We start from the raw sequence: 12,010 nt of genomic DNA, 5'->3' as shown, positions 1-12,010 counted from the left end.
AGGCCACATATCAATTTATAAACATCCGGGTCCTCGGCACGTGAGGCAACAGTGCAGTGGCTAGCATTGCTGTCTCACAGCGCCAAGGACCCCGGTTTGATCTCAGATGGAGTTAGCACATTCTCTTGGCGCCTGCGTGGGTCTCACCCCCACGATCCAAACATGTGCAGGGTAGATGGATTGACCATGCCAAATTGCCCCATAATTGTAAAAATTAAAAAAATTATCAACTAACTCAAAACTTTTCAATCTTCTCTTTAGGGTGGCACATTGGCCCAGTGGTTAGCAATGTTGCTTCACAGCGCCAGGGTCCCATGTTCGATTCCCTCTTGGGTCACTGTCTGTGCAGAGACTGCACGTTCTCAGTGTCTGTATGGGTTGCCTCCAGGTGCTCCGGTCTCCTCCCACAAGTCCCAAAAGACATGCTGTTAGGTAATTTGGACATTGACACCTGTGTGTCCAAACAAGTGCCGGAATGGGATTTTCTTGGTAACAGGTCTTTGCATGCTCAAACTGTATAATCTCTTTGAAAGAGTGGATTCCAAACTAAGGATGCATACTCCAGATGTGAGAGTACCAGATGCTTACAGGAGCTTAAAATAAGCACTAAAATCCAGATTCAAAAAGGATGCATTCAGCGCTTGTAAAACATTTCTGTCCACTGTACTGCCTGAACTACGATTCATAAACTTCAAATTACTTGTATCAGTCACACCCAAATTCTTTTAAATGGTTGAACATCAATACGATACTATGAATTAGGATAATTGTGGCCAAAATGGAGAACTAAACACTTTGTCACATTGAAGGCATGTTGCCACTTCTGCGACCACTGCATCATAAGAGTGTTCATGGTGAAAATGTGCGTTCAAAAATCCTGGATTATTTTTCTTAATTTCCAAATAAACTTTAATTCCATCCGCATATTTCAAAACTGTACTACACAGAATTGGGCCAATGTCAGAATCCCTATGGTGCAGAAGGAGGCCATTTGTCTAATCAAGTCTGCACCGACCCTCCGAAAGGCACTCTACCTAGACCTCATAACTCCACCTAACTGTTGGACACTAAGGGATAATTCAGCATGGCCAATCCACCTAACTTGCACATCTTTGGACTGTGGGAAGAAACCGGAGCACCCTGAGAAAACCCACACAAACATGGGAAGAATGTGCAAACTCCAGACAGCCACCAGAGATCAGAATTGAACCCAGGTCCCTGGCACAGTGAGGCAGCAGTACTTATGTGCCACCGTACCTCTCAATTAATAAAAGCCACAAATAAAAGGGACCCTATGACACTTCCTTGAGAAATACCAGACATGTGTTGGATTTGCTAATTGCCCAGTAACAGTGAGCACTTCCACACCGCCCAACAAAAATTATTTTATCCACTGGTAAAAAGTTTGCTGTTTGCCTTCAAACTCTTCAAAATCCAAATCTACAGCCGCAACCAGATGTTTAATTTCACATTATTACAAAAATTAAACAAAATTAGTGAGAGGCCCAAATTCTACTTAATGGCAGCACTGAGTATTCTAGCAGGTTTTATGTAGGACATAAGTCTTTAGCAGTTCTCAATCCACACATTTAATTTTCATTACTAAAATCTTGTTAGAACTCCACATTTTTTACTCGCCCTTGATGAGCAACAAAGCAAAGATTAGAAATAGATGGAAGTCGTAATTAGATATCTTTCCTGAATAAGAGACAATTAGAACAGTAAAATGTTGAAGAATGAGAAAATGCCATTTGGGCAATTGCACCTGAACTAGAACACCTATTCCTTTAGTCTGATGCCACATACTTTTAAATGTTTTCATTTAAATATTTATGACACTTTCCTTGTAATTTCTGGTGAGGAATTCTATGTTCTAACAACACCTGTCTCCATACATGTGCAAAGACAAAAAATGAGTAAATGCTGTTGTGGTTTGAAATGCGCATGCATTTATTTGAAAACTAATAATAATAATATTTATTATTGTCACAAGTAGGCTTACATTAACACTGCAATGAAGTTACTGTGAAAATCCCCAGTCGAGACATTCCGGCGCCTGTTCGGGTATTCAGAATGTCAAATTCACCTAACAGCACATCTTTCATGACAAGTGGGAGGAAACCGGAGCACCCAGAGGAAACCCACGCAGACATGGGGAGAACGTGCAGACTCCGCACAGACAGTGACCCAAGCGGGAATCAAACCCAGGACCCTGGTGCTGTGAAGCAACAGTGCTAACCACTGTGCTACCTACCATGCCACCCAATATGGTTTCTGTATCGCCCTTCAATTTTGTATGGAATTCTATGGTATGACTCCTCCAGAATTGTTCGTTAAGAAATTGCTGAACAAATCATTTGGCCAACTACTGCCCTGACATCCTTGACAATGCAGAGTATAATGTATTTGTTATACTTCTTTATTGCTACAAAGAGAAAGGATATGGAGGTGTTCACACTCTGGATTTTTGTAAAACATATTGAAATGTTTATTAAAAGTGTTGCTCATACAATGAAAGGTTCACGAAGAGTGTTGCTTGTATAATCAAGATCGGGATCTGCCCAAAGCCCGTGCAAACACTGCTGACGTCCCTACACATCACATGACGCAAAACCAACAAGAATTCATTCCCAGATACATAACAATAATGAAAGGGACCAGGTTATAACTGTAACAGGGTGTAGTAGGGTTATCATTACAATACATGATATTCATAAACCCAAGGTAACAACAGATGGGTGAACAGCCATAGATTCATTAAAAGGTAAACAAATAAATTGCAGGTCAGGCTCACAGTAGCTCAGAAAGCAGAAAAGTCCAGAAATTTGAAAGCCAAATTAAAGCAAAGATTCAAAATTGGCTGATGTAAATGAAGGGCATCATGGTTAGGCTATGGGTAGTGGGCCCATGTAACATTAAACGTGCAGCTTAAAATTGTATTTAGGACTAAAATGTCTTTCACTATTGCAATGGAGAGGGATAGGGCCATACGGCAGGGCAAGACTTATAATTGGGGCGGGGTAATTATGATGCGATTAGGCAAGAATTAGGGAGCATAAGATGGGAACAGAAACTGTCAGGGAAAGGCACAAATGAAAAGTGGAGCTTGTTCAAGGAACAAATACTGCGTGTCCTTGATAGGTATGTCCCTGTCAGGCAGGGAGGAAATGGCTGTGTGAGGGAACCATGGTTCACAAAAGAGGTTGAATGGCTCATCAAGAGGAAAAAGGAAGCGCATGTAAGGATGAGAAAACAAGGTTCAGTTGGGTCGCTTGGGGGTTACAAGGTAGCAAGGAATGAGCTAAAAGAAAGTGCTTAGGAGAGCTAGGAGGGGGAATGAGAAGTCCTTGGCGGGTCGGATCAAGGAAAACCCCCAAGGCTTTTTCTCTTATGTGAGAAATAAAAGAATGACCAGGGTGAGGTTAGGGCCGGTCAAGGACAGTAGTGGGAACTTGTGCATGGAGAGAGAAGAAATAGGAGAGGTGTTGAATGAATACTTTTCTTCAGTGTTCACCAAGGAGAGGGGCCATGTTTTTGAGGATGAAAGTGGGATACAGGCAGGTATGCTGGAGGAGATAGATGTTCTGAGGAAGAATGTATAAGCAATTTTTAAAAAACCTTAGGGTCGACAAGTCCCCTGGGCCAGATGGGATATATCCAAGGATTCTTTGGGAGGCCAGGGATGAGATTGCAGGGCCTTTGGCTTTGACCTTTGGGTCCTCACTGTCCACGGGGATAGTGCCAGAAGACTGGAGAGTGGCGAATGTTGTTCCTCTGTTCAAGAAAGGAAATAGGAACGACCCTGGTAATTATACGCCGGTTCGTCTTACTTCGGTGGTCGGTAAGTTAATGGAAAAGGTCTTGAAGGATAGGATTATGGCCATTTGGAAAGATGCAGCTTAATCCGGGATAGTCAACACGGATTCGTGAAGGGTAAGTCTTGCCTCACAAATTTGATTGCATTCTTTGAGGAGGTAACTAAGTGTGTAGATGAAGGTAGAGCAGTTGATGTTGTATACATGGATTTTAGTAAGGCGTTTGATAAGGTTCTTCGGCTTATGAAGAAAGTAAGGAGGTGTGGGATAGAGGGAAATTTGGCCAATTGGATAAGTAACTGGCTATCACATAGAAAACAGAGGGTGGTGGTGGAATGAAAATTTTCAGACTGGAGACCAGTTACCAGCGGTGTACCACAGGGATCAGTGCTGGGTCCTCTGCTATTTGTGATTTTTATCAATGACTTGGAGGAGGGGGCTGAAGGGTGGGTCAGTAAATTTGCTGATGACACCAAGATTGGTGGAGTAGTGGATGAGGTGGAGGGCTGTTGTCGGCTGCAAAGAGACATTCATAGGATGCAGAGCGGGGCCGAAAAATGGCAGATGGAGTTTAACCCTGATAAGTGAGAGGTGATTCATTTTGGTAGAAAAAATTTGAATGCGGATTACCGCCCTGACATCCTTGACAATGCAGGGTTCTGAGGAATGTGGAGGAACAGAGATCTTGGGGTTGCCACTCAAGTGGATAGAGCCTTGAAGAAGGCCTGTAGTGCGTTAGCGTTTATTAACAGGGGGCTTGAGTTTAAGAGCCGCGGGGTTATGCTTGCAACTGTACATGACCCTGGTGAGACCACATTTGGAGTAGTGTGTGCAGTTCTGGTCACCTCATTATAGGAAGGATGTGGAAGCATTGGAAAGGGTGCAAAGGAGATTTACCAGGATGCTGCCTGGATTGCAGGATAGGTCTTATGAGGAAAGGTTGAGGGAGCTAAGGCTTTTCTCTCTAGAGTGGAGGAGGATGAGAGGCGACTTAATGGAGGTTGAGAAGATGATGAGGGTGATAGATAGAATGGACGTTCAGAGACTATTTCCTCGGGTGAATGTAGCTCTTTCAAGGGGGCATAACTATAAGGTTCAGGGTGGGAGATATAGGAGGGATGTCTGAGGTAGGTTCTTTACTCAGAGTGGTTAGGGTGTGGAATAGACTGCATGCTGTGATAGTGAAGTCGGACACGTTAGGAACTTTCAAGCGATATTGGATAGACACATGGAGCACACCAGAATGACAGGGGGTGGGACAGCTTGATCTTGGTTTCGGACAATGCTCGGCACAACATCGAGGACCGAAGGGCCTGTTCAGTGCTGTACTGTTCTATGTATCCACTATTTGAGCCAGTAGTAACTCGAATACTGGAAAAGGAGATTTGGGAAGGAAGGATAAAGGATGGCAGTAGATAATCAAGGGGCTAGATTCTCCCTTCAGGAGACTACTCTTCCACCAGAGCTGAAGTTGCTTCTGTTGTACGCTGGGAGCGGAGCCCAGAAGTGATTCAGTGTCCCTTGCCATGCAAGTTTATGCACGGCAGGGATTGCAAGGGATTCCATCGCAAATCCAACTCTCAGGCCGCCATTTTGAGGTCCGGCGGCTAGTCCCTCTTTCCCACACCTGGGAACTGCTGAATTACTCCCGCCCACAGAGCTGACTGACAACCACACCACTCTCCCCCACATCAATCACCCCTGCCTGGAAGCTAAAGAGCCCACCCAGACAGAAACAAAGTGAAAACAATCACTGCTTTTTCACTCACCCGAGCTTTACACCTGCTGCCTCAGATGTCTAGAAAGCAGCAACTGTGACTTCATAGAAAGCCAAAACCACATCGCAAGGATGTAAACCCCCTCAGATCCTTTGATCTGCATGGCTTCTATTTAATTCAAAGAGAAATAGCTTTTAGTAGCCTGTAATTGTCAACTTCCAGGCAGCCAGATGTCTGGATTGATTATTTTCATTTCCCTTAACGCCTGAATGGACCTCAAGTAGCCTACTCAGAAACTAACCAGTGTTTGTAAACATCTAGCTATGGTTGATGGCTCATGACCACATCAAAAGCAGTTAACTGCTTTCTGCTGAGAAAAAAAAAAAAAAGAGGAAGAGAAAGCACTGAACTCCGATATTTATAAACATTGCAGCTGGATTTGCATGGGGAGGGCCCTCCAAGCGGCTTTGGGTGCAGCTACCTCAAGTATTTAGCCCCTTGACCCACCACGTCAGGGCTATGCTGGCAAATACTTGTACCAATCGACGCTTTCATGAATCCTAGCCCAGAGGGCCGGAAATCATGGAGAAGTGGAGAATCTGGTGTACAGATGGTCCAGAGCGCAAACCTCAATGCCGCCACAGCAGGGTACCAGAGCATTGGAAACAGATCGGGAACTTGTGGTGTTGGCATACAAGGCGGCTCCTGTTTAGTGACGTGTTTTTGGCCCATTTAACCTGATTACAGGTGTAATTTTGGAAACAATCACCACCAGTTATTTCCCTGATTCTTAATTCTCCGCCGCATAGGGAACTCCTCTACTGGCGTTGTAAGACTTCTTATTGTGCTCACCCCAGTCCAACGCCGGCATCTCCACATCATCCTCTACTGGCAGCAGAGAATCCAGCCTTAGATAAGAGCTGCTTAGACAACAAACTCCCCATGAACTGCCAAGGAGCTTCCCTTACATAATGAAATATTGGCAACAGGTCCGCTCATGGCCAAATCATATCTGCACAAACACGATACAATGTTGGGCTGCATATGTACAAATTTGTTGCTGGCATGGTACATGCCAAAATGCACACTTTGTTCATCACTCCATCATATTTCACCCTCCCACCCCCCAAAACTGTCTGTTTTGAACAAGCTCATAGTTTTTCCCTACCATCCACAATCAAAAGACTTAATGGGCATAATCTTATAGTCCCCTATGGGCAGGTTTTCATGCCAGGGGAGCCAGCAAATTTCCACAGGTGCCTTTTGTTCCCCCACTTGCCCCTGACCCGGCTGTAATTGGGGCTTGGCAGAGCCTCAGGCCTCCCCCATCACCATCGCATCAACTGAGGCACTTCCTACCTGGCCAAAGCTTTTCAGCCAGAGGCAGGAGGTTCGCAACAGGTACTTCCTTCAGGGTCACCCGTTTTCAAATCGGAGACCTTCCCCCACTCCACAGAGATTCCCAATGTAGCCGTTGTCCGGCTCTTCTGTAACACATGTATTACTTGCACAATCCAAAATTTGGTGTAGTTTACAAAATACAAGGAAAGGCAGACTCCAATGAATTATATTCAATTGGTACGAAAAATTTTCATACATTCAATCCAGAACAATATTGTTATGTGACACTTGTACACATGTAATTGAGTACTTTAATATGTACCAAGATGCAATTAGAGATGTATACTTGGTAACTGTACACACCTTATCAGGATGAGTGAAATATTTAGCAGGAAGCACTGGGTCCTTCGGAGACTCCAAGCTGTATGTAGTACTTTTAGAGATGATAATGTTCATTGCAACATCACAAACGGTATATAATTTCTAAAAAGAAACAACAATGTGAATTTTGCTGGTTAACACTGGAGAAAAACTGTTAAAGAAAAGATCAGTGAAAGGCACATCTAAGTATTACTTCGTAATATTCAATTTTCACTGATGGCCTCCGAAAAGCACTGACCAAATAAAGCAGTGATTGCAATTGTAGTGACACATCAAGACATGACCCAGGAGTATAAAATTATGAGGGGCCATAGAGTGGGTAAGAAGGGCTTATTTTCTTTAGCAGATAGAGTAACAACTAGGGGGAATAGAAAAATATTGGTAAAAGGATTAGAGGAGTTGAGGAGAAATCTCTTCACTGGTGAGAGTTTGGACCTGTCTGAAACACTACCATCGCATACTTGAATGAAATGAAATGAATGAAAATCGCTTATTGTCACGAGTAGGCTTCAATGAAGTTACTGTGAAAAGCCCCTAGTCGCCGCATTCCGTTCGGGGAGGCTGGTACGGGAATCGAACTGTGCTGCTGGCCTGCCTTGGGCTGCTTTAAAAGCCAGCGATTTAGCCCAGTGTGCTAAACCAGCCCCTATGTTGCATATGTCCTTCAAGGGCTGTACCGTACAAAGCTCCAGACCAAGAGCTACAGAGTGGGATCAGTCTAGGTAACTACTTTTCAACTAGCACTGGGACAAATTACCTTTTACTGTGCTGTAAATTTTCATGATTCTATGAATTGGTTCCCATCTACATCCTTAAGGCTTCAATACCATACTCAAATAATATGCCATCAGCAAGTAGAGAATCAGAAACATACAACCTGCAATATATCCCAATTATTCACAAAATGCGAAGACAAACCTCATTCATCTTTGGATCATCTGGACCCTGAACATCTTTTGTCTGTTTTATATTTTCCACCATTTTTCGGATAAAAGCATGACTGTTGTTTTCATTTTTAACCATCAGTATTTCAAGCATAAACCATAAACATCTAAAAGGACAGCAATAAAAGCACAAAATAGAGTTATTACTTCAGAATCAAATTCCCAAAATAGGATGTATGATTTCCAATTTTACCCAACTACTAAACTGAAACGTACTTCACAGAACATTTGATGAAGTAACTAGTCAGCAATAATAAAGCAGCAATGAAAAGTTCTAATTGAAAACTTTTAAAGTCATCACAACCAACATACCAAAGTTTTGTTTTGAAGTCAGAGGAGAGTCTATTGGATGTTTGTACAAATCAATGATTATCTTTCAGAATATTTGTACTACATGCCCAGCATGTTACATAAATCTCAACTGGTGGTTTGCGTTTGCAACTCTCATCCATTTCATTCAAATCTCCTGCCAACTCAGAAGCCCCACTGCACCAAGATAATTAACTGTACGTGAAGCAATTTGGGTGACATGTTGTTATGTTAAGACAAACTCTTCCTTTACTTGCTTGTGTTCGCATGGTATCCTTTTTCAGATGTTGCCCCAATTATGGAAAGAAAACAAGCAATATTTGTCATTCAAAGGTAGAAAATGGGTAGGGACTTCCTTTATTTTGAAGATTTTTGGTAGCACTTGCTCCTATTTTAGACTAGAAGGCCAAGTCAACAGGTAAATACAAGGGAGTGTGCTTTGCAGGTGCAAACAGGCAGGGTATCAGTATTGGTCCCAAGACTCAATTCAGAATCAGGAACAGTGTACAAGAATTTCATCAGCATTCATGACTCAAAAGCATTTTTTAAAATTTGCATGACAAAACTCATTAATCAGTTTGATAGATGTACTGCTCCAAAGCTACAGTGAAATTCTATTTTTTTTTGGATTTTAAAGCTCATCTTATTTTTTAAAATTATTCATTGGATGTGGGCATCGCTGGCTGTGTCCCATCTTTAATTGCCCTTGAGGGGTTAAGAGTCACATTGCTGTGGGTCTGGAGTCACACATAGGCCAGACCAGGCAAAGACGGCAGATTTTCTTCTTTAAAGGACATCAGCGATCCAGATGGGTTTTTATGATAATGGGCAATGGTTTCATGGTCTTTTAATTCCAGATTTTTATTCAATTCAAATTTCACCACCTGCATGGTGGGATTTGAACCTGGGACCACAGAGTACTCTGGATTACTAGTCCAGTGACAATATCACTACACCACCGCCTCCCATAAAAAATACGCAGAACCTTTAGTTTTTGTTGCATTCTAGAGAGGCATCATGATAAATGAGCTACGGGAACAAGCAACCCACGAGAAATTCCCTTCTTGAGCGATGCGGCTGAAGCCAACATCCTATTGGTGCCAAGAAAGGGAAATCTGGCTGTCATCATTCACAACGTCAATTCTTAATAGTTTTCAAGACTCTGCTTTAATTCCCCTGGTTTTCTAACTCAGAGCTGCTTGACAAGTCCTACTAACAGTGATTACATTTAAGAATATTTAATTGACTGTGGAAACACTCCGATACCTTGGGAAGTAAAAGTGAAATATAAAATGCATAATTATTCGGTCTGTAATTAAGGAGAATTAAGGATAAATACACTTCATAACTAATACAATTTTTTAAAAAAGTAAATACTGCATATCACTTCTCATTTTCCCGAACGGCATGACAAAATGAGGAAACATCACAATAGATGGGAGTAGTGGAGGGGAAAAGGAAGAAAATAGCTGGATAAATGAAGGAAAACGGAGAAAGGGATGGGAAGAAATTTGGAGAGGGAAAGGTAAATATTATTATAGAATAAAATATACAGAAGAACACGTAGATATATTTGCAACTTTAAACTATTTTGTAAACACTAATATAACAATATAATTAGAGAGCACACTTAACTCTTTAATATCTTTCAGTTGCTCAATATCCTGTACTTTTACATAATCTGGATCATGTGTAAGGAGGTGAATCGTGTATGGAACAACATATTCGGGCAGCAACGACAACAATTTTTCTGCAGTCACAAGAACAAAAGCAGGTCATTGGTATCTAAATGAAATATTGAAGGACAAAACATGCTCCATTACGACTGCAAGTCTAAGTCCCAGCAATTCTGACATTTACACCAAATATTCTGTAATAATAATCTTTATTGTCACAAGTAGGCTTACATTAACACTGCAATGAAGCTACTGTGAAAAGCCCCTGGTCGCCACACTCTGGCGCCTGTTTGGGTACAGAGGGAGAATTCAGAATGTCCAATTCACCCAACAGCACATCTTTATAGTACGTGCTATGTAGCACGTCTTTCGGGATTTGTGGGAGGAAATCGGAGCGTCCGGAGGAAACCCACGCGGACACTGAACGTGTAGACTCCGCACAGACAGTGACCCAAGCCGGGAATCGAACCTGGCACCGTGAAGCAACAGCGCTAACCACTGTGACACCTATTGAGCCTGCTCTGCCATTCAATAAGATGCGGTTTGAAAATCCGAATCACTCAAACACTTCAAAGGAGCTGGCCGATTTAATTTTAATGAACTTAAAGTCCTTTAACTAAATGGTATGGGGGGGGGGGAAATCGGGGATCAGTTGTATGGAAAATTAGAAAATCAAAGTTAAAGGAGAAGGTGGGAGTACAAGTTAATGATGCGGACTTTAAACTAGTTGATGGTGCGGAGGTCTCAGGTGAGGCTAGTAAAGTTTCCAGAACATGTAATAGAACAGAGAGTATGGAAAACAGCAGGAATCTAACTTCAGGCTCAGCAAAAAAAGGGGACAGCTACAAGAAGGAAGGCCATCAACACAAGACCGAGAGCGTATACCTAAATATGTGCAGGATATGGAAAAGGTAAATGAGCTTGTTGCGCGCATTGAAATTGGCCGGTTCGATATTGTGGGCATCACAGACGCGGCAGCAAAGGGATTAGGGCTGGAATCTAAATACCCACGAATATGTGTCCTTTATCAAAAGGACAAGGAGGTGGACAGAGGGGCTGGAGTTGCCATTCTCTTGGTCATGTCAGTAAAGGATGAAAAAAGGTAACAAAAAAATGTCAATGATCAGTCTCTTCTTTAGTCAAAATTTAAACTCAACAGATCTCCATATTTTTATCCCTCGATCTCCATATTTTTATCCCTTGCCTCACAGGCCATGTGCTGCTTCATTTACCCTTCAAGGCAATTGCCTCAACCTTGTTTATACTTCCCATGAAGATCACAATGTGAGCTCCAGTTTTGCCATTATTAAATTTCTAACCTAAGCGGTAAGTTTTTTTTTTTTAATTATAAAAAGACAAAATTTCTAAACTATAAAGCTAACAAAAATGCTAAAGAATGTATTAAAATGTGTCTTATAAATATAAAGATGGTTATGCAATAATATGCAGATAATAATCTCATTAGCTCTCCAAATTTTATACATCAGCCATGTTGTTGAGGGAAAGTGCAGGGTACAAGTTAGGTGCTCAGGAAAAGGGGGCAGGGATATTTTTAATATTATATTAATATATAGTTGAAAACAAAACAGGAAAACCCAAATTATATTTCGTGATTTATATATTTAGGGAAGGTATTACTTTCCATACCCCTAAATGTCAAACAAAAATATTATTGGTGGGAAATATTTTCAAGCAGGTGTAAAATCACTTGGGGAAGGGTCAGAAAGAACTTTTCCAATATGCTCAAGAATGTACTGATATAGTAAAAATAGCTAGTAAGAGTCACAGGGCCATCCCTTATTGTAAGATAAATAGGAGTCCATTTG

At 41.9% G+C, this 12,010-nt stretch overlaps 1 protein-coding gene across 3 annotated transcripts in view; it reads right to left on the bottom strand.

Annotated features, from left to right (window-relative positions):
- The window catches only part of pds5b (PDS5 cohesin associated factor B), a 289,329-nt gene that overhangs the window by 26,644 nt on the left and 250,675 nt on the right, over positions 1-12,010 (bottom strand). For all 3 annotated transcript variants that reach the window (XM_072477000.1, XM_072477001.1, XM_072477002.1), the window contains exons 26-28: positions 10,144-10,258; positions 8,174-8,306; positions 7,238-7,357 (exon numbers count right to left, since the gene is read on the bottom strand). In XM_072477000.1, coding sequence (XP_072333101.1) covers positions 7,238-7,357; positions 8,174-8,306; positions 10,144-10,258 — 368 coding nt within the window. The remainder of the gene's footprint in view (positions 1-7,237; positions 7,358-8,173; positions 8,307-10,143; positions 10,259-12,010) is intronic.

The sequence above is a fragment of the Scyliorhinus torazame genome, chromosome 15 (assembly GCF_047496885.1).
Source record: "Scyliorhinus torazame isolate Kashiwa2021f chromosome 15, sScyTor2.1, whole genome shotgun sequence".
In the NCBI taxonomy this organism is placed as follows: Eukaryota; Metazoa; Chordata; class Chondrichthyes; order Carcharhiniformes; family Scyliorhinidae; genus Scyliorhinus; species Scyliorhinus torazame.
The sequence above is the reverse complement of the archived record's forward strand: the minus strand, read 5'-3'. Positions and strand labels throughout refer to the sequence as shown.